This window comes from Lynx rufus, unplaced genomic scaffold (assembly GCF_022079265.1).
Source record: "Lynx rufus isolate CCGP_SWC_20201006 ecotype Redwood Valley unplaced genomic scaffold, mLynRuf1.p SCAF_21, whole genome shotgun sequence".
NCBI lineage: Eukaryota > Metazoa > Chordata > Mammalia > Carnivora > Felidae > Lynx > Lynx rufus.
In genome coordinates this window covers 16756797-16780115 of record NW_025814836.1, presented here as the reverse complement: position 1 = coordinate 16780115, position 23319 = coordinate 16756797, and the positions used below count along the sequence as shown (strand labels likewise).

Below are 23319 nucleotides of genomic sequence, written 5' to 3'. Positions count from 1 at the left end.
GTAGAGAGAGTGGGAGACACAGAATCTGAAGCAAGCTCCAGGGTCTGAGCTGTTAGCACAGAGCCTGATGCGGGGCTTGAGCTCACAAACCGTGAGATCATGACCTGAGCCAAAGTTGGATGCTTAACTGACTGAGCCATCCAGGCACCCCTGCATTTTTCTTTAGTTATCTTGGAAATCTTTTCATATCAGTACATGGAAAAGTTTTTTGTTTTTTGTTCTTTTAATGCCTACCTAGTTATTCTGTTGAGTGAACTGATTCCAAGTTGATGAAGATTTAGAGTTTTCCTAGTCTTTTGTTAATTGCAAATAATACTACAGTGAATACCTTATTGTGCCTGTATCAGTGTATATCTGTAAGATCAACTCCCAGAAATGAAAAATGTTGAAATTCTAAGTTTGATAGATATTTCCAAGTTGTCTGCCAAAGAAGTACCATCAGTAACACGTTGCATGTATATTTTTATGTCAGGTAACCCTGAGGAGTAGTTGAGAACCATTGCCTCAGAATTCACTGAATCTCCTATACGTGTTTGAGGATTATCAGTATTACAATTACTTTTGTGTTGAAAATGCAGATTTCTAGTTGATTAGAATCTTAGCAAATGGGACCCAGGAATATACATTTCTGACATTCCCCAGGTTAATCCTATATATGTATTGTGGCTCTGGGAAATTATAGATTTGAAATAGACACCCAAGTGATAGAATAAAAACTTTGCCAATTTTTCTCTTCTCATTTTAGAACAGTGCCCAAACCTCGTGTTAAAAAGCAACCTAAGACTCAGCGTGGAAAGAGAAAAAGGCAAGATTCTTCTGATGACGATGATGAAGATGATGAAGCTCCTAAAAGGCAGACTCGTCGCAGAGCAGCTAAAAATGTTAGGTAGGTTGTGCCCCAGAAGTGTTTCATTAGTGTGAGGGTGATAGTTGGGTAGAACTTGGTTCAGGTGAGTCCACAATTTTGCATTTTTTTTTTTTAAGTTTATTTTGACACAGAGAGAGAGAGTGCTCGTGTGCACACACTTGAGAGCATGAGTTGGTGGTGGCGGGGGAGGGGGCAGAGAGACAGAAGCCCAAGCAGGCCCTGTGCCGTACGTGTGGAGCCCATTGTGGAGCTCATACCCACAAACTGAGATCATGGCCTGAGCCAAAACCAAGAGTCCGATGCTCAACTGACTGAGCCACCCAGGTGCCACCAGGATTTTGCAAAATTTTGGATTTTGATAGGCAAAAATAATGACCCGTGTCCTGAGGTTGTGTTTAGAAATCTAATCATAGTTCTTGCAAAAAAGAATGATGTTGGCCAGTGGGAATATGGAAAGAATAGCAGTGGTTCATTTCTGGCCTTCATTCCTGTAAAGAAAAGCACTTCAAGTTGATGTTCTATTGAGGTGGGTTAGTCAGTGATAACTGTCACCCTTTTTAAGGAAAGATGTTTGGATTATATTCTCACTTCTAAATTGCTCTTTCAATCAGACAGATTCTTCTGAGGATCACTTTATGTACTGGTATTTGGGTGTAATTTTATTAAGCTTACTAACAGGATATGGAGCATTAATAGAAAATGAAATAAAGGAATAGATACAGGCAGACATCAGTATTTTACTTTATATGAGTCCAAGGATATTTCATTTTCTTTCAGAGGATACACAGGTTTCTTTTGGTCTACTGAGAGATAGTGAAACTAAGTCCTGGAGATATTAACCTGTCCAGTGTGTCTAGTTAATGATTCCAAAGCTTGGACAATGTGCTGAATATGCCAAAGTGCACATTTTCCTCCTGCAGCTCTTGTACATCCAGGATTGTGTTTTTCTCTTGTGTGACTCCCCGGTGAAATTTTACATTGTGAAAGGTTACATTTTGATATTTCATTACCAGGAAGTATGTTTGTTGAAGTTTTCAACAGTTTGAGGATACTTAAATTTCATATTGTTATCAGACAAAATACGGGGTTGAAACATTTCATCTTAGAAATAGTGTTTCCTTTTTGCTTAATGAAACAGTAGCTGTTTTTTCATTCAGTATATGTTTTCTTCGTAGTTTCCTTGTTTACATAGTAATCTCCTGTTGAAAAACAAAAGCATAGGCATGTCTTGTAGTTTTCTCTATCTTGCTTACACAAATCACTACAAACAGTAGTCTGTTTTTATTTTGAACTGTAAGCCTTCCTACACTTCTCCATGAACATGCATTAATACTTAAGTAGGAGAAAACAGGTACTTTGAGCCCACTTTACCTGTGGCTGATCTTAAAACAACATGCTGGAGCCAAAAGCATATGGTTCTTGAACGTCGTTGTATTTGGTCTTTAATTCTGGAAAGGTAGTCTCTCATTTATCCAGCACCATTTCTCACGCAGCTATAAGGAAGATGATGACTTTGAGACCGACTCTGACGACCTCATCGAAATGACCGGAGAAGGAGCCGATGAACAGCAGGACAACAGTGAAACTATTGAGAAGGTCTTGGACTCAAGGCTGGGAAAGAAAGGAGGTATGTCTCTGTGGGGAGCAAATTATGTCTTACCTACTCAGGCCCAAATCTTCTGTATTTCAGCTCTCAAATGAAGAATTTCAGTCCATGCTCACAGTGGTCATGAAATGTGGAAGTTGTTCTGGCATAATGTCATGTTTCATTAGCAGAGGATGTAGGGATGTGTCCGATATGTCTTTGAGACTTGAAACTTAAGATGTGTTTATAGCTTAAAAAGCAGTGATGTCGCAGATATTCTGGTTTATAAACCTGAAACAAATTTACCTTTAATTAGGTATTTCTGAATCTCCTGGGTGATAGGGAATGAAGATTTTTTTATATCTAACTTGAGGTGTCTTATAACTAACTTAGTTTCTTTAACCTTTCCATATAGAAAATATCAAAATACTGCTTAATTCTTTTTTCTTTTTTGTTTCCATCCAGCGTCACTTTTGGTTAAGAGTTAACACAGAACTTTGGGTGGATGGGTAATTGGTGTGGGATGGTGGGGGGGTCTTTCTTTCTTTCTTTCTTTCTTTCTTTCTTTCTTTCTTTCTTCTTTTTTTTTTTTTTTACTGTTTATTCATTTTTGAGAGACAGAGACAGAATGCGAGCAGGGGAGGAACAGAGAGAGAGGGAGACACAGAATCCGATGTAGGCTCCAGGCTCTGAGCTGTCAGCACAGAGCCCGACATGGGGTTTGAACTCATGAGCCATGAGATCATGGCCTGAGTCGAAGTTGGACACTCAACTGACTGAGCCACCCAGGCGCCCCTATTTCTTAGTATTCTTGGAGAGACAGATTTGTTTTCTGAGTTAGTAGGGACCAAACCAGAAGGATGTTGCTTTTCCATTTCTCTTGTGTTTAGACACAAGGATTTGTTTGATTTCACCAACATATTTTGGAAAACATTTTAAAGTGTAGAAATTGGGTTTGCATTTTGACAATATTTGAAATTACGAATCTTGTTCATCCTGTATTTGTGAATTTCTGCTTATTTTTCAGTCAACAGGATTTTGATGCTTCATCCAAAAAAAGATTCTTTAGCTGAATGTGTACTCAGGAAGCCTTTTCAGGGTCTGATTTAATATACTTTTAAATGTTTACCTGAATCCTTTTGCAGCTACGGGAGCTTCTACTACTGTATATGCGATTGAAGCTAATGGAGACCCAAGTGGCGACTTTGACACTGAAAAGGATGAGGGTGAAGTCCAGTACCTCATCAAGTGGAAGGGTTGGTCTTACATCCACAGCACATGGGAGAGTGAAGAATCCTTACAACAGCAGAAAGTGAAAGGTCTAAAAAAATTAGAGAACTTCAAGAAGAAAGAGGATGAAATCAAGCAATGGTACATTTTTCAAGCAATGGTATATTTGCAGCCTTGAGGGAAGGAAGGTTTTTTTTTTTTTTTTTTAATTTTTTTTTCAACGTTTATTTATTTTTGGGACAGAGAGAGACAGAGCATGAACGGGGGAGGGACAGAGAGAGAGGGAGACACAGAATCGGAAACAGGCTCCAGGCTCTGAGCCATCAGCCCAGAGCCCGACGCGGGGCTCAAACTCACGGACCGCGAGATCATGACCTGGCTGAAGTCGGACGCTTAACCGACTGCGCCACCCAGGCGCCCCGAGGGAAGGAAGGTTTTTAAAGAATGTGTGGAGCACATAGCTGTCTAGGAACTCAGATTTTGCCTTAATTATCTGAACACAGAGCTGGTCACAATTCCATTTTATAAAATTGTGACCTGAAGACACTATATATATATATATATATATACACTATATATATATATATATATATATATATGTTTTTGTATACGGCCACCAATTTTGCAGAGTTTGATAATAATAATAAGTAGCTTATGGAGCATTTTGCACACCCAGTGTTTTTTATCCTCATGATAAGCCCATGAGATTTGTACCATTGTACACATTTTGTGGATAGGGAGAGTGAGGCACAAGGCAACTTTTCCGGGAGGTCCCAGGATTGGAGCTCTGGCAGCCCAAATCCAGAGCTAAGTCTTAGGCACCCTGTCATTTTCCTATGATTACGCTGGGGTGGCTTAGATGTCAGGAGTTAATATTCCAGAACTGTCTGGGTTACAGTACACTTACCACTAATCTCGGTTTTCACAATTTGCAGAAATCGTGTGACTGAAACAGATGAACTCCTGAAGCTCTGATAGACCATTGTTTTTAGTTTAATTTACTTACAACTTTGAAGGTGGTTAAGTTGCATATGAGAAATATGTGGGGCCTATAGCACCCACAGACCTAAACTGACTAATTAGAGGGATCAGGTTCAACCCTGAAGACACACCTGCCAGTGTAATGTGATCAGGTTATTTTGTATTAGAAATAGGGCCAGATGGGTTCTAATTCCCATTTTACTACTGTGCACGATGTGCTCCTTCAGTAAATCACTTATTTTTCCTTTAGGTATCCCTAAGAATGGGGTCGGTTGTAAAGCAATTACAAATTTAAAATCCTCGGAAGTACAGTAATAGTTCATTTCAGCTTGCCAGTATTGTCCTTCTATAGAATTTTAGTCCAAAGAATAACTAGCTTTGTGTAAAAGCTACATTTAATCTCTCCCAAAGCACATACCTATATGAAAAAGGCATGTTTCCTTTTAAATCTGGAAGACAGTTTTATGGTCCTATTCTGTTTAGATATTGGAATTTATTACACAAAGTAATTATTTTTAGGTTTCTTTATAAAGAAGGAACAACTGGTATGTTTTATGAGTCTAAGGTTTCCTAAAAGTGTATGTTTTTTATAAAATCTCTGGCTTAATTACTAATGAAGGATTGCTAAAGGGACAGATGGAAGTAAAGGCTCAGTTTCCTTTGCTCTTCTTAGACTTTGCTTTGATAGATTTGTATGGATCTCCCAAATCTAATTGGAATGTATTTTTCTTTTCTTCTGTCTAGGTTAGGAAAAGTCTCTCCTGAAGATGTGGAATATTTCAACTGCCAACAAGAGCTGGCCTCAGAGTTGAACAAACAGTATCAGATAGTCGAAAGAATAATCGGTGAGCACATGGAAACTTATTTTAGCAGTGTTTGAGCTCCGCAAATAATGGCTTTTGGTTTTGGGGTATTGTAAATTTAAAAATGCATTTTGTAGATTTACTTGTAGAGAATAGATGTAGGGGAAAAAAGGCAAGAGAATACATGGCTATCTAGATTGATTTTGAGGGAAGAGTTAACAAGATTTGCTGGTAAATTTGGACGTGGGAGATGAGAGAAGGCCGTGTCAAGTACGATACCAAGACTTATGACCCAGGCAGATAGGAGAACAGAGGTACCATTTACTGAAATGGAAAGGCTAAGGGAAGAACTGGCTTGGAGTGGAAATCAAGAGCTGGGTTTGATATTTGTAAGTTTGCTATTCTTCTTGGTTGACTAATTGGGGAGTATCATGAAGGTTGTATGTAGCATATGTGAGCTTGGAGTTTAGAACTCTCAGTCTGCGCTGGAGATTTATATTTGGGAATTTATCAGTATGTAGATAGTATTTAAAGCCTAAGATTTACTGAGATTATCAGAAATAGTATACCTCGTGAGACTAGGAAGTTTGAGAGCATTCCAGGTTTTGGAAGTTACGGAGAAGCCACAGGAGAAGAGAAATAAAGTCTGGTGAGAGAGAAGGGGGGCTGAGAGCATGATGCTCTGGGGGGAAGGAGGACTGAGACTTGATCCTTGAACTTGGGCTGATTCAGGATCTGTGGAGTGGTGGGGATGAGGCCTGATTGGGGTGGCTTCAAGAGAGAATGAGGGGGACACCGTGAGTAAAAACAACTCTCCTGGGGAGTTTTGTTGTAAAGGGGAACAGAAATGGGGTTGTAGCTACTCAGGGCTGTGAGAGCAAGACAGGTGTTCCTTTTTTTTTTTTTTTTTTTTTTAAATGATGTCAGATTATAGAGTGTATTTGTATTCTTATTCATAGGACCTAAAATGTCATTCTTTCCTTGATTATAGTGATAACTTTTCTGTCGTATTTTCCTTTTGTGTAGCCGTGAAGACAAGCAAATCTACATTGGGTCAATCAGATTTTCCAGGTAAGCAAAAGATTTGGTTAACAAAACGTTAGTGAGCATCTAAGAGCAGTTCAGGTTTTGCAGTGTATTTAGTTTTGCCACTTGGTGTTTCAATGGTTATGTGTAAAAGAGTGACACTCCCCTTCTTTGATTGACAGTTGCTAATCTACTAATTTTTGTATACCAAACAGCTCACAGTCGGAAGCCGGCACCTTCAAATGAACCTGAATATCTATGCAAATGGATGGGACTGCCGTATTCAGAGTGCAGCTGGGAAGATGAAGCCTTGATTGGAAAGAAGTTCCAGAGCTGTATTGACAGCTTCCATAGTCGAAACAACTCAAAAACCATCCCGACGAGAGAATGCAAGGTGTGGTGATGGCTGGCTTTTGGTTTTTCGGGGGAAAGATGTATTGGTGGGAAGGGTTGATCACATAGATATTGGGAAGAGAAAATGTACAAAAGTAAATGATAATTCCCATTTTGATGTGAAAAATGAATTAACCTTGACATCAAAGGAAAATATTAAAACAGAAGAAGATGAATTATATAATGGGTTCGCTGACCTCTTTAATCTTAAAATTCACGGAACTGGATATGTCTAATTAGAGATATTGTGCAGAATATTTGAAAGACTTTAAGCACTTTAAAGAGACGTGGCATTGTATGGTGGGGCGCCTGGGTGGTTCAGTCGGTTGAGTGACTGATGGTTGAGCGACTGGTGGTTCAGTTGGTTGAGCATCTGATTTCAGCTCAGGTCATGATCTCATGGTTTGTGAGTCCAAGCCCTGTGTCAGGCTCTGCGCTGATAGCACGGAGCCTATTTGGGATTTTCTCTCTCTCCCTGTCTCTGCCCCTCAATCACCCCAGCTCATACATTCTCTCTCTCTTTCTCTCAAAATAAATAAACTTAAATAAAATAAAGAAATGTGATGGGAAAGGGGAGAAGCTCTGAATTCTAAGTTAGAAACCAAACATGTAGGCTTCTTATTTGCTTGATTGTTTGCATAAATCCTTTCCCTTTTTTGGAATTCATTCCACATGTAAAATGGTGTGCTTGGGTCCTTGGCAGAAGAAGTCTGTGTAAGACATGGGCTCTGTCTCTGAGGAGTTGACGTCCAGTTCATGGCACCAGACCTCCATCTGTGGAATGCAGTGTGTATTTGAGGGGGCAGTGAGTGTAAAAACGAACTGTGGTCAGAGAAGTACAGAGGCAGGAGTCACTGAGCTCCAGTAGTCCATGAGGAGGTTTTAAGGGTTAAAGAGATTGCACTACTTGAATTGCCCTGGTTCTTGAAGAATGGGTTGGTGCTGGATAGACAGATGGAAGGGGGCCCAGGTTATTGCCCTCCCCTGAAAGGCATCAGGAGAAAGATGGTCTTGGGGCTGGAAGAGAGGAAGGTGTTATTGGCAAGTGCACTTAGGTCCGAGTGTGCGTGTCTTGAATACCTTGGACGGTAATGCTGGCTTTATCTGGTGGGTATGGACACGCCTACCTCCCTGAGAGAGAGCAGCATGATGGAAACAGTGTTGTATTCGGAAAACTTCATGTAATGGCAGTGTGTAGTTACGAAAGCCAGAAGGTCCAGCCAGAAACATGCCCTGGAAGTCCGTGAGGGAACCACAGTGTGCGGACAAGGGAAGTCACTGTGGGATGCAAGGATTGGAGGGGAGGAAGCTCTGGGGGAGCCGTGGCAGAAGTGGACGTGGGGCTCGGTGGCTGAGTGTGGGGATTCAGATTCTGTTCACTGCTGGGTGCTCACAGAGGAGAGGTGAGATGGTCAGTAATCACCTTAACCAAGTACACTGTTAGGGCGATACATCATGTAATAGGGTGCTGATTCCATAGAGCCCTAATTTTCAGAGAAATGCTCGCTATGAAAAGACTTTGTGGCCAAAGAACTTTGGGAAGCATTCCTAAATGAAGTTTCTCTGTAAATTCACAATATGGACAAGCGTTTTAGACTTTGAAAAGTCACAGTAATGAAATTTATGTAACTTGTGTTACATTGTTTCCCAAATGGATTTAGTCACAGAATCCACATTTTGTACTGTGCAAAGCATAGAGACATGACCTTACTAGACTGATGTTCTTCACATCCTTTCCTTTAGAAAACCAAACTCACGCACTTGGGGGGGTTCAAGGTCAGGGGGTTGGCATTTTGGAATCTGCAGATGTTCTCATGGTGACCTTCTGCTGTGTTTGGCATATACAGACTTTCCCAGTGGTCTTGTTTTGTACTGTTTAGAATGAGATTATAAAGATGAAAATGGAGCACTCCCTGCCATATGATAGAGATGATGTAAAATTAGTGCTGTGTAAGGATGTTCACAGACTGACTTCAGGACAGGAGCACGTTAACCAAAGACTATTTCAGGATACATCTGGTTTTGGGAGTACAGACCTCAATGAAAGGAGGTGTGGGTGTGGTGGAGTAGGTGAGGTTGGTGATTCAGATGTGAAATTTAAACTTCGGTGCTTTAGTTCAGAGCACGTAAATCATAGGTAGCATTTTAACATGGGAACAGGAAGAAAGTCTTTTTCAGACGTGGGCTTTGTGAATTTTTTTGTCTTTCAGGCCTTGAAGCAGAGACCACGATTTGTGGCTTTAAAGAAACAGCCAGCATATTTAGGAGGGGAGAATCTGGAGCTTCGGGATTATCAGCTAGAAGGTCTCAACTGGCTTGCTCATTCCTGGTGCAAGTAGGTAGAAAATAGGTTTGAAATTCTCTGTACTGTTTTTGGCTTCTTTATTTTTAAGTGCAAATAATCATTTCTGTTGTGTATTATAGAAACAAAAATATATGATTGAGAGAAGGCTTTTGTAGGAGTTCATACGTATGTGTAATACCATTTTATTTAAAAAAAAAATTTTTTTTTTTTCAACGTTTATTTATTTTTGGGACAGAGGGAGACAGAGCATGAATGGGGGAGGGGCAGAGAGAGAGGGAGACACAGAATCGGAAACAGGCTCCAGGCTCTGAGCCATCAGCCCAGAGCCCGACGCGGGGCTCGAACTCACGGACCGCGAGATCGTGACCTGGCTGAAGTCGGACGCTTAACCGACTGTGCCACCCAGGCGCCCCTGTGTAATACCATTTTAATCTGAAGTAAAGAATACTTTGTTAATTAGTTATTTGGGGATAATTTGTCCTAGCCAGAAACCTAGGTCATAACATGTTGTTTATGAGTGTGAATATAAGTAGCAAGTTAATTTGCCCACATCTGTGATGTGGAAGTCGTTTTTCTCGGGAAGAAAGAAGATGTCTGTTTTCCATTCATTTTCCTTCTAGGCCAGGGAAACCTTTCCCTTCATTTCTTGTGGTAGTGCTGAAGAATAGTGTGAAACACCCCCCTCCCTCCTAAGGTTGCTGTACATGCTATCCCATGTAGAGGAAGGTCTCTGATGGTTGAACCTATAAAATTGTCCTTACTTTTTGTAACAAAACCACCTTACTTTTGAAAAGGGAAGGTGTGACGATGAAAGCATGTGAGGTTTAAAGGTGCTTGGAGGCAGTACTCATGGATGTTGTTCATCAGATCAATTGCAAATCTAAGTAGTCTCTGATTACTATGTGTCAGGCCCCATCTAGGCCTGGACAGTTTGAACAGTGAACCAAGACAGACCTAGTTTCCCTGTCCTCCCAGGGCATACAGTGTGGGAAGGATCTTTCATGCTTACCTACAAACTCCTTCCCCCACATGCAATTTTTAAGTGCTTCAGTGTTTTACAGTAAGGCAAAAATTCTTGTTTCCGAATTGAACTGCAGCCTGGAAATAAAACCATGTGAACTGGTTTCCTCAATGCCAAAAAGTGGTTTCTGGTTAGAGGTACATTTAGAATGCCTGCTTCCCAATGAAACTACCTATATTCTTTGTCCTATAAAATCTAATACAGCATCTAGCATTCAGTTATGAACATTAGAGCCCTTGGGGAGCTTCAGTTTGTGTGACTAAGGATGTAAGTCTGATAGAACTATTCTAAATTGCGTAAAAACTGGTTTTGTTTCAGAGAACAGGGAGATCTCATGTTCCTAGAAGATAGTTCTAAAGCTAGGTGGAACCTCAAGAGGTTGTGTGATCCAGCCCTCTCATTTTGTACTTGAAGGGTCTTAGCCACAAAGATGTCATGTGCAGTCAGGTCACGACCATCACTGTCACACCGTGTGCTGAAGAGGACCCAAACAGTTGTTAGGCCCTAGTCACAGGAACCTTACATTAAGTAATATGCTGTTTTGGCCTAGTTTTAGAAAAACAGGGAAATCCATTCAAATCTCTTTCAGTGTATGAACAATGGCAGTTTGTTAGGGAGAGGAAATGTTGGAGAAAATCCTGTTTCCTCCCTACTAGCGTGGAAAGGTGAGAGAAATAGGGGGGAAATTACACAAAGGAACATAACATTTCTGAATAGTGCATAAATTATAGAGATTTAGATTATAGAGATTTAGATTTAGATTTAGATTTATAGAGAGGTATGGCCTCTTCCTTCTCCCCTGCCCCAGTATATTTGCCTTTGTCCTTTTCTTTTCCCATAAAACTAGCCATTCTGTGGAACACGGAATGTATTTTTAAAAATTCAGTCTCTTCTTGGTAAATGAAATGTATTTCTAATCCATTCAGTTCTTTGTAATTTGTCTATTATTTTTAGTTCTTTCTGGGTTATTGATTAAACATTTGTTATACATGTATAAACCTTTAATGGCCTGATTTTTCTAGAAACTCTTAATGTTTGCAGCCTTTTGCCATGTATATATTTCTAATTCCCTGCCAAAAGGGCTGTTTTCTATTTCCTGAACATACTTTCCTACTCTGGCCATTTCTTCAAGTGTTTTTCTTCTAGCTGAACAATCCTCTCCTGTTAGTATCCTGTTAAAATATCCAGACTGTCTCCTAGAGCAGTGTTTCTCAAAGTGTGGTCCAAGGAATACACCTGCATCAGAATATCCACAAGTGTCTGTTAAAAGTACAGCTCTTTGAGCCCTTTCCCAGATGTTCTGATTTGGTAGGTGTAGGGTGGATTCAGAAATCTGATTTGCAGCCTGTCTCTGCTGTAGACTGTGCTGTATTTAAAACAAGCTTCTGGGGCACCTGGGTGGCTCAGTCGGTTAAGCGTCTGACTTCAGCTCAGGTCACGATCTCATGGTCCGTGAGTTCGAGCCCCGCGTCAGGCTCTGGGCTGATGGCTCAGAGCCTGGAGTCTGCTTCTGATTCTGTGTCTCCCTCTCTCTCTCTGCCCCTCCCCCGTTCATGCTCTGTCTCTCTCTGTCTCAAAAATAAATAAACGTTAAAAAAAAAAAAATTAAAAAAAAAACAACAAGCTCCAGATCTGCAGCACATAGGCCTGGGGAGGAGTGTATGTAGCATTAAACAACCCAGCGGCATGCAGTGGAGTGGGTGGGTGATTTGAGCAAAGGCACGTGGCCATCAGGCTGTAGGGTTCACTAGCAGTTGGGATAGCCAGTTTGCCCCCCTGCTTTCTGTAATGGTGGAGCCCAAGGTCATGTTCTTGGATACCCCAATAAAACAAAACCTGCCTTCTGTGTTACAAGGGGTAGATGTAAAAGAACAAAATGCAAGGTAAAGAACATAGTCTGAATAAGCTCTTCCAAAGCTTGATTGTACTTAGATCACTTGTTCTTCTGCTATTTTGTAGTTTCTACTACAAAGGAAATACAGTTGAGGCTGGTAACCAGTGCCTTGCTTGGTGAATTGGGAGTCATTGGTGTCCTTGCTGTTTGTGCACATGCTGGTTTGTGTGTGTGTGTATGTGTGTGTGTGTGTGTGTGTGTGTGTGTACATGTACTAATGGTTTTGTTTTGTTTTGTTTTTATTTTTCTCTTCCTGCAGAAGTAACAGTGTAATCCTTGCTGATGAAATGGGCCTAGGAAAGACCATCCAGACCATATCATTCCTCTCCTACCTGTTCCACCAACACCAGCTGTATGGCCCCTTTCTTATAGTCGTCCCTTTATCCACCCTCACCTCATGGCAGAGGGAGTTTGAAATCTGGGCACCAGAGATTAACGTAGTGGTTTACATAGGTGACCTGATGAGCAGAAATACGGTGTGTAAACAAAAAGAATTGGGATAGAATCTGTGTTATAAATGTATTTTGGAAATTGACCTGAAACCATTATAGTCTTTAGTAACATTATGATTCCGACACTGTAATGTGCCCCCACTGTTGGGAGATTTATGTATCACAAAAATGCAACTCACATATTCTTTAAAATATGCTTACTATATTAAAGGAAAGCAATGGCAGTATGTGAATGGGGATTTGTTTTAGTTGGATCGCAGTATTAAGTTTTTCTTCGCTTTGTCTCCTATTTCTAAGACTATTTTATTTATAATGGATTATAAGATGGAGTTAATACCCTGTGGAATGTTAATATTATTTTTGCTGTTTGAACAGAGAGATACTACTAAAAACGATCAAGTTCTTAGAGTTTGTTTCCCAGCCTTTTAAAATGGTGAGGTTGCATAACTTAGTAAGGTAGGAATAATGAGAAAGGACAATGGACTTTGCTGGGGCTATAGAAATGAGAATTATTTGTCTGTTTTCAACCTTAACTTGAGCATAGGGAACTTAGAACAGAGAGGCTTGAGGTGATCTCTGTTTAGCAGTTCTTTTCTTGATTATGAGTAATTTTTTTAAAAACACCTGTTGTGTGTGAGGGCTTGTCTGTGCTGGGTGCCTTTTACAGGTATGTTACCTGTAATCCTCATGATAGTGGACTCAGAGTTTAACACTTGTCCACAGGCCAGCTACAAAGTGGCAGAGCTGGGGTTGGGACAGAGATGTGTCTGGTCCCAGACCTTTGCTCTTTCATTACTGTGTGTTAGAGAAAACTGTTTCTGGGAGATTGCTTATCCCAAGAGAAAGCCATCAGGAATTCTCAAACTTTTGAGAGATATGTTATATATTATACTGATTGAAACTTATTTTTATTAAATGTTTTCATCCAAGTCGTCTAACCTGAACCTGGTAGATTTGCAGATTTCCCTGCTGTAATTTTGAGTTTCTAAGCAGTTCTTAGCTTTGCTAATATATTTGTTAACCATTATAAAAGAAAAACACTTCCTAGATGATGCAAAATGGCTTCAAGCATTGCATTCAAAGGTGAAGACAAAGTGAACTCTGAAAATTGTGGAGTCAGGGAAATTTTCTTTTCTTAAAATTTTTTAACGTTTATTTATTTTTGAGAGAGAGAGAGAGACCCAAGTGCGAGTGGGGGAGGGTCAGAGAGAGAGGGAGACACAGGATCTGAAGCAGGCTCCGGGCTTCAAGCTGTCAGCACAGAGCCCAATGCAGGGCTTGAACTCACGAACTGTGAGATCGTGACCTGAGCCAGAATCGGATGCTCAACTGACTGAGCCACTCAGGCGCCCCGAGTCAGGGAAATTTTCTATGTGGACTCTCATACTCCTTTTCTTTGCTCTTCCCACTTGGTGGTGATTACCTGCACGCACTCCTTGTCCTGTTTCCCGGTCCCCAACTTGACAGCCAAACTACAGGAGCCTTGTTACGGGCTATCGTGCCTGCTGGGTGGCTGATCACATTGCAGTATGATGGCCCATGTGCCTGCCAGACTCCCGGTCACACTGCAGTATGATGGGCCATTGTGCCTGCTGCGTGTCCGGTCACACTGAAGTATGAACGTGTTAGTTTTTGTGTTCCTTTACATTAACATTATTTTCATGCATTTTACCTTTTCATCCTGTAACCTTCCTTTTCCTTTTTCTTGGAGGCCACATCTTTCTGCTCTAGATTAATGAAATTTCTGACCAAGCCAGACGTTGGGAATTGTTCTGTTTGTTAATAAAAGTATTGCACTACCAAAGAGCAAAGAATAATAAAATATTCCTTAAGAAAATTCACATTCTGGGAGGTTGCTAGATCAGTTCAAGTCACCAGGGTTTAATTGCAGGTGGAATGCATTTTTTTGTCAGTTTTGTCAGATGTATTGGGATGGGGGCAGGGGGAAGTGATAGGTTATTTGAGTTCTGGCAGTAAAGTTTCTGCTGCTCAGTGATCTTTTAATTCTTTTACTGCTCTATAGTTTGGTTGCTTCAGTCAATTTAGAATGTATAAAATATTCATTAAATTCTAATCAGTTTTTTTATTTGGCATGTTTCTATGCATCTGTCACAAGACTGCTGGTGATAAGAAAGGTAAAAGTTGAAATTGTATCTTAATTACTGATTTCTCTTCTAGATACGGGAATATGAATGGATTCATTCTCAGACTAAAAGGCTGAAGTTCAATGCACTTATAACAACATATGAGATTCTCTTAAAAGATAAGGTGTGTAATTTTGTAGTGTGACTTGTCCAAATGGTGGGCTCTGTGCTTCCCGCTTGCCATGTTGCTTTTCTTTATTTAGTGAAAAACAGACAAGTGAACAAGCAAAAATCCACAAAGAATACTGAGCTTATAAATAAAAATCAGAACCTTACAGTTGAATGGGACTTTCGATCGCTTAGTCCAATTGAATTAAATAGTAGGATGAAAGGGTATTGAAGCCAGTAACTTACCTGAGATTCTAGTCAGCCATTGGAACCTGGGCTTGATTGCCATCCCAGGCATTTCCCATCGTATCATCGTAAAGGAATTTCTCCACAACAGATGATGTGAATGGTCTCTGTGAGGAGGACGTAAAAATGAAGTTCTTCATATCCTCTCTTTTCTACAATTACTAAGAAATGTATGTGGCAGGTGGTCCCACTGGAGATAAGTGTAAATAAGTTCAATTTGGTGGCTTTTGTTGTTTCTGTGCTTCAGGGTTGGGGTGGAGAATAGGCAGAGGAGAATCTTAATTAAGGAGAGACTGCAAAATCACAGTTTTTGTTTCTGTATCATTTTTGCCCAGCATACCAATTTCTGTGTTCTTGCCGTGGGGCATGCAGCAGTACGTGGCATAAGAGATTCCCCCTCTCCCCCAAAACCTTTTGGATGGTGGTGTGCTCTTTCGAGTAGACACTAGTCTGGCAAAACACAGACTAAACAGAAGAGTCCTAATACAATTTTAAGTCCGTGAAGAATAAATGTTTCTGTGTATACCTTTGTGATGGCATTTGTACAGAGATAATTAACACTTGAAAGTACTTTGGGTTTCCTTCTGACCTGGTGGCTCGTTCTGTTTTGTTTTTACTTTAGACTGTGCTGGGCAGTATTAACTGGGCCTTTCTGGGAGTGGATGAAGCCCATCGGTTGAAGAATGATGACTCTTTATTGTATAAAACTCTGATTGATTTCAAGTCCCACCATAGGCTCCTGATTACGGGGACCCCTCTGCAGAATTCCCTCAAAGAGCTCTGGTCCTTGCTGCACTTTATTATGCCGGAGAAGTAAGCTCCTTCCTGTGTGTTTCGAAAGATGCTAGAATGTCTGAAATGCCAATGCTTTTTAACTTTTTAAAAATAGACCTTAGGGAAAACAGATGGCATGATTTGGGAACAGCAAAACATTAAACTGCTGCAGGAATAAAATTAGTAAAACGTTCCATAATAAATGTTAGGAGGCACAGAATTCAGCATGTCAAGGAGGAAAGCCTATTATCTACAAGACATTTGAATCTGTTAATGCTTTGGGGAAGTAATTGGTAAACAGGAAATGTTAGACCTTCTCACTGTTGTTATAAGGTAATCAAGAATTGAAATGAAGTATACAAGGTACTCAGTCTGACAGGTGTTAATATCTTAAACCCAAACCTGTGATAACAGAAGCAATCAGCATTAGCTATTACTCAGATCTGTAATTTACTAAAGAATCATAGAGGTCTTTATTGAAAAGATTTTTATGGGGGAGATGGTATACACGTTCATAAAACTTAGTTATCCAGCAGTATTCAGTGATGCTTGAAATGAAACCTAAATTTGTTGCCCTACCTTGGGAGACCCCGCCCAGTGTGGCACCTCGATGGTACTCTTGATTCCTCCCATCCCATCCCAGAATGGCCAGCTGTTCTGCCAGCTTTCCGTACCTTTAACCTGCCAAGCCACTGCCACTCTTTATCTGGGATGGTCTTTCTCCTCATCTTCACATGTCCAGGAACATTTTTGCCTGAGCCTTTATGACCACCTCCTTTCAGATTCTTCTCAGACCACCTAACCTACAAAAGCCTGTCAGACATGCTTATCACCCTACCCTGTTTTTTTTTCTATGTGGTACCTCACTGCTTTCCTTTCTCCCTCATTCATCTCATGTCATTAAATTTACGCATTCAGAAGTACCAAGGATCATGTTTACTTTATTCCTCAATGGTCCACATTGGCTGGAGTAGTATCTGGCATGCAGTAACTAGTCAAGAGTTGTCAAATTGACAGGGAAATGCTCCCCCATTTTTTTTTTTTTTTTTTATAACTCAAAATATTTGAGTGCCTGCTATGTGCCATAAACTAAGCAAGGCATTTTGGATAGCATAATGAAAAACATGAGTGGTCTCTTCCCCCATGTGTTGTTAACTTTTTTGTAAACACTGTTGAGATGTAATTTACATATCATAAAATACATGATTGTAAGTATACAATTTGTTTTTTTTAGTAACTTTGTGGATTGGTGCAACCATCACCATAATCTAGTTCTAGAATAGTTTCTTCACCCAGAAAGTTCCCTCTTGTCTGTAGTTAAATCTGCTTTTGTTTCTAGTCTGAGGCAGTCACTAATCAGCTTTCATCTCTAGATTTAACTTTTTTAGAAATGTCATATAAATGGAATCCTAATAAGTAATCTTTTGTTTTTGGCTTGTTTCATTTAGCATAATATTTTTGAGATGCACCTGTGTCATAGAGATTTATTTATTCTCTTAAAGTGGAGTAGTCCTCCATTACATGTATCACCAGTTGATGGACATTTGAGTTGCTTCAGTTTTGGGCTGTTGTGTCTATCTGTGGACATTTGTTTTTATTTATTATTTTATTTATTTGTTTTTATTTATCTTGGTTGGATACTTAGTGAGATTGCTGGGTTGTTTGGAAAGTAGGTATTTACTTTCCATCTGCCATTCCTACCAGTTCTCTATACCAACACCAATACGTGGTACGTCATCAGTCTAGTCATTCTGGTGGGAGCGTAGTGGTATCTCAGTGTGGATTTTACTTGCATTTCTTTAATGACTAAAAGTGTTGAACATCTTTTCATGTGTTCATTAGCCCTTTGTGGATCTTTGGTGAAATGTCTGCTTAAATCTCTTGCCCAAGTTTTTATTCAGTTTCACCTATTTTCTAATTTCTTTTGTGTTTTTTTTCTTTGTCGCATGGTTTTTGTTTGTTTGTTTTTTAAAGTGTGTTGGTTAATTTGAAATATTTAGGTTTTCCCAGATGACTCGTAATTCAATTTTGTTTTAGAGAACATGTTTTAAATGAATTCACTGTTATTTATATATGGTTTAGCATGTTGGGGTGCCTGGGTGGCTCAGTTGGTTGAGCATCTGACTTCGGCTCAGGTCATGATCTCACAGTGCATCGGTTCGAGCTCGCGTCGGGCTCTGTGTTGGCAGCTCGGAGCCTGGAGCCTGCTTCGGATACTGTGTCTCCCTCTCTCTCTACCCCTCCCCCACTCATGCTCTGTCTCTGTAAAAAATGAATAAATCTTAAAAAAAATTTTTTTTTATATGGTTTAGTATGTTTTCTGTTTTGGAGAATGTTCTTTGTATACTTGAATAATACTCTGCTTTCATAAGGTGGAGTTCTGTAAATGTCCATTAAGTCAACTTAGTTAATAAATAGTCTTATTCAAGTCTTACATACCTTTCCTGACATCATGGCTAGTTTTGTTATTGACAGTGAAATATTTTAATATTTAACTGTAGTTGTTGAGTGATCTGCTACTTTCAGTTCTGTTACTTTTTCCTTTGTGTATGTTGAGGGGTTCAGGTGTTAGGTATGTGCATGCTTGTAATTGTTCTTTGTTCCTGATGTGTTGATCTTTTTATCATGAAATGCCCCTCTTTATCTGTAGTAATATTTCCTGTTCCTTAAGTCTATTTTGTGTGATGTGACAGCTCTTTAGCTGTCTTTTGGTAACTGTTTGCATGTTATGCTGTTTCTGTCCTTTTACTTCAATTGCTGTTTATGAATTTAAAAATGTGTCTCTTGTAGACAACATGTAGTTGGATCTTCCCTTTTTAATTGAGTCTCTGCCTTTTGAAGAGTTTAATTCATTCACATTTAATGTAATTATTGATACGGTTGGATTTATGTCTACCATTTTACTTTTCTCCCCAATATGTCTTACTCTTTTCTATTTCTCCTTTACTGCCTTTTTTGTCTCAACAAATATTTTATAGTGTGCCACTTTAACTCTTCTGTTAACTGATTTTTTTTAAAAAGTTATTTTCTTACTGGTTGTTAGGGTTTTTAGTATGCATCTCATCCCAGTCTTCTTTAGATCAATACTAATTTAATTCTGGTAAAATATAACAACTGTTCTCCAGGATGGCTTCGTTTTTACTTCCTTACTTGTGTTGTAAACCCAAGAAGACGGTGATAAAATTATTGCTTTATCCAGGCTTGTCTTTTAAAGTAATAAGAGAAAAACACATAGTCTTTCATATTTACACATTTATATTATCATTTCCAGTTATATTTATTTCTCCCCATGGAGATTGTCACTGGGTTAAAATCACTTCTTTTTAGCTTACTGGACTTCTTTGGTATTTCTTGTGAGGCAGGCCTACTAGCAACAAATTTTCTATTTTCATTTGTTGGTGGCTGTCCTTTTTTGACTTTTATTTTTCAAGGATAGTTTAAGACTCTTCAGAAGATGAGTAGAGAAGCTTGACCACTCTAACCATGCTGCCCTGACTACTGCGTTAGCAGATTAGGCTGAAACTATTTCCCTTTTTTTCAGGCACCCTCACTACGGTGTGCTTCTGGGAGTGGAGCTCACTTGGCACCCCTCCTTTCTCTGCCTTCTCTCAGAGCAGAGTTTCTGAGTCTCAGCACTATTAACATTCTGGGCTGGATAATTCTTTTTTGCTGGGGGCTGTCCTTTGCATTATAGGTTGTTGAGCAGCATCCCTCGCCACTACCCCACCATATGTCAGTAGCTGTTCCCTCTTTCTCAGTGGTAACAACCAAAAATGTCTCCAGACATTCCCAGTGTTCCCCAGGGATTGGGGGACATTGGGCATCACCACCAGTCGAGAAACACTATGTTAGAGGTTCTTTTCCTGTCACACTGCACCCTGCCTATCCCATCTCCTTGTTGTCCTCTTGCCTGTCCTGTTTCTTCTCACCTGGGTCCTCTGTCCCTTCCAAAGAGCTCTGTGAGTCGATAGTGGCCTGAGGATGGAGGCAGTTGCTCTCTTCTCGTCTTGAACAGTCTGTTGTACCTTCTGTAATGAGTACCCTGTTCATCACGTATTAGCATAAGGCCGAGTTTTTATAAAGCATGCTTTTCAAAGGTACAAGTGCCATAAAACATAGCATAGAAAAGTTTAGAAATAGTCAAATTGTCAATTATTTATTATTAACCTTTGTTTTCTGAAATAGAGTGTTTTCCTGTGTATTACTTTATCGTTTTCATATTGGGTCTTTTTGATACACTGGAAGTGTTTGCTTCAGAATGCTGACTTAGATGATGAAAATATGTCCCTTATCATTCAATAAGTTGGATGGACTGAGGTCAGTTTCAGGTCTTCTATGACTAAGGTCAATATCCTTTGGTCTTCAAATTCTAAGAGAAGAAGTACATCCTTCATAGCACCACTGAGATGAGATGAGACCATTCTACGTAGTAGGAGTCTTGAGGCACCATGCAACATCTGTGCTTGTCCCCTGAAAAAAGAATGTGGTGCATAGTTTCCACCCAATGAATGGTTAGCTAGATTTGCCCTTTTGTACTTGACTACTGGAGTGGATGGTAGGGATTTTGGCTCCTAATTGGTCATAATTACTTTTTTGCTATTTAGCAACTGTGGCGTTCCTAGTAGACATGATTATTCTGATAGTTCATCCAAAGTGTTCTTTGTGGCCAGTTGAATTACTTTTGGAATGATGGATTGGAGTTAGAGATGTAGTTTTGTGTGTGTGTAAGAGAACTTTTTCTCTTCGAAAGCTTTGTTTTTATTTTTTATTTTTTTTATTTAAAAAAAAATTTTTTTTTTAACGTTTATTTATTTTTGAGACAGAGAGAGACAGAGCATGAACGGGGGAGGGTCAGAGAGAGGGAGACACAGAATCTGAAACAGGCTCCAGGCTCTGAGCTGTCAGCACAGAGCCCGACGCGGGGCTCGAACTCACGGACTGCGAGATCGTGACCTGAGCCGAAGTCAGCCGCTTAACTGACTGAGCCACCCAGGCGCCCCGAAAGCTTTGTTTTTTTTTTAATTTTTTTTTTCAACGTTTTTTATTTATTTTGGGACAGAGAGAGACAGAGCATGAACGGGGGAGGGGCAGAGAGAGAGGGAGACACAGAATCGGAAACAGGCTCCAGGCTCCGAGCCATCAGCCCAGAGCCTGACGCGGGGCTCGAACTCGCGGACCGCGACATCGTGACCTGGCTGAAGTCGGACGCTTAACCGACTGCGCCACCCAGGCGCCCCCCGAAAGCTTTGTTTTTAAAGCATTGTTTTCAGGGCGCCTGGGTGGCTCCGTTGGGTAAGCATCTGACTTTGGCTCAGGTCATGGTCTCACGGTCTCTGAGTTTGAGCCCCGTGTCAGGTTCTGTGTTGACAGAGCCTGGGGCCTGCTTCAAATTCTGTCTCTTCCTCTCTCTCTGCCCCTTCCCTGCTCGTGCTCTGTCTCTCTCTCTCTCTCTCTCTCTCAAAAATAATGAATAAACATTAAAAAAATTTTGTAAAACATTGTTTTCAAACATTTTTTTTTTTTTACGTGTTTATTTTTGAGAGGGAGAGAGAGAGTGCAAGCGTGGGATGGGGGAGGGACAGGCAGAGGGGGTGGACAGAGGATCTGAAGCAAGCTCTGTGCTGACAGCAGCAAGCCTGATGCGGGACTCAAACTCATAAACCATGAGATCATGACCAGAACTGAAGTCAGGACGGTCAACTGACTGAGCCACCCAGGTGCTCCTCAAACATTTTTTAAAAGATTGTTTTTCCACAAAGATTCATGCAACTCCATTTTTTAAGGAATTAAGATTTACCTTTGTTTCTGCCTGAGCTTGGTATGCAGAGGACTAAAATCCAGTATTTTCCTCCTCCTTAGCTGTAGTTCTTTAGATTCCAGATGGTGCTACAGAACCACTTGGTCCCGTTAAAGAAATGATCCACTGAAGAAAAATTATTGTACAGAACGGAATTAAATTTGGTCAGATAACTTTTTTTTTTTTAAATGTTTATTTAGTTTTTCAGAGAGACAGAGAGACAGAGCATGAACAGGGGAGGGGCAGAGAGAGAGGGAGACACAGAATCTGAAGCAGGCTCTAGGCTCTCAGCTGTCAGCACAGAGCCCAACACAGGGTTTGAACTCACGGACCTATGAGATCATGACCTGAGCCGAAGTCAGACACTTAACTGACTGAGCCACCCAGGTGCCCCTGGTCAGATAACTTTTGTACCTTCATCTCCTCAACTGTTACAGGCTATTACTGTGTTAAATTTTTTAAATTAATTAATTTTTAAATTTACATCCAAGTTAGCATATAGTGCAACGGTTTCAGGAGTAGATTCTAGTGATTAATCCCCTGTGTATAACACCCACTGCTCATCCGAACAAGTGTCTTCCTTAATGCCCCTTTCCCATTTAGCCTATCCCTCCTCCCACTACCCCTCCAGCAACCATTTGTTCTCTGTATTTTAGAGTCTCTTATATTGTCCCCCTCCTTGTTTTTATATTATTTTTGCTTCCCTTCCCTTATGTTCATCTGTTTTGTATCCTAAATTCCTCATATGAGTGAAGTCATATGATACTTGTCTTTCTTTGACTAATTTTGCTTAGCATAATACCCTCTAGTTCGATCCATGTAGTTGCAAATGGCAAGATTTCATTCTTTTTGATTGCTGGGTAATATTCCATTGTGTGTGTGTATGTCACATCTTCTTTATTCGTTCATCCGTTGATGGTTATTTGGGCTCTTTCCATACTTTGTCTATTGTTGATTGTGCTGCTATAAACATTGGGGTGCAGGTACCCCTTTGAAACAACACACCTATATCCCTTGGATAAATACCTAGTAGTGCAATTGCTGGATCGTAGGGTAGTTCAATTTTTAGTTTTTTGAGGAACCTCCATACTGTTTTCTAGTGGCTGCACCAGTTTGCATTCCCACCAGCAGTGCAAAAGGTTTCGTCTTTCTCCGCATCCTCACCAACATCTGCTGTTTCTTGAGTTGTTAATTTTAGCTATTGTGATAGGTGTGAGGTGGTATCTCATTGTGGTTTTAATTTGTATTTCCCTGATGATGAGTGGTGTTGAGCATCTTTTCATGTGTCTGTTAGCGATCTGGATGTCTTTTTTTTTTTTTTTTAACGTTTATTCATTTTTGAGACATGGAGAGAGAGCATGAGTGGAGGAGGGGCAAAGAGAGAGGGAAGAGCCCGACGCGAGGCTCGAACCCATGAACTGGAAGATTATGACCTGAGCTGAAGTCAGATACTTAATCGACTGAGCCATCCAGGCGCCCCTGGGTGTCTTCTTTAGAGAAGTGTCCATTCATGTCTTTTGCCCATTTCTTCACTGGAGTATTTGATTTTTGGGTGTTGAGTTTGATAAGTTCTTTATAGATTTTGGGTACTAACCCTTTATCTGATATATCATTTGCAAATGTCTTCTTCCATTCCGTCGGTTGCCTTTTAGTTTTGCTGATTGTTTCCTTCGCTGGTCTATTACTGTTTTT

The 23319-nt window shown here is 40.2% G+C and overlaps 1 protein-coding gene across 4 annotated transcripts in view; it reads left to right on the top strand.

Annotated features, from left to right (window-relative positions):
- Positions 1-23319, top strand: part of CHD2 (chromodomain helicase DNA binding protein 2) — a 124220-nt gene that overhangs the window by 37025 nt on the left and 63876 nt on the right. For all 4 annotated transcript variants that reach the window (XM_047086609.1, XM_047086611.1, XM_047086610.1 and 1 more), the window contains 10 exons: positions 746-886; positions 2362-2495; positions 3599-3824; positions 5409-5509; positions 6494-6538; positions 6709-6887; positions 9097-9221; positions 12366-12582; positions 14737-14826; positions 15679-15869. In XM_047086609.1, coding sequence (XP_046942565.1) covers positions 746-886; positions 2362-2495; positions 3599-3824; positions 5409-5509; positions 6494-6538; positions 6709-6887; positions 9097-9221; positions 12366-12582; positions 14737-14826; positions 15679-15869 — 1449 coding nt within the window. The remainder of the gene's footprint in view (positions 1-745; positions 887-2361; positions 2496-3598; positions 3825-5408; positions 5510-6493; positions 6539-6708; positions 6888-9096; positions 9222-12365; positions 12583-14736; positions 14827-15678; positions 15870-23319) is intronic.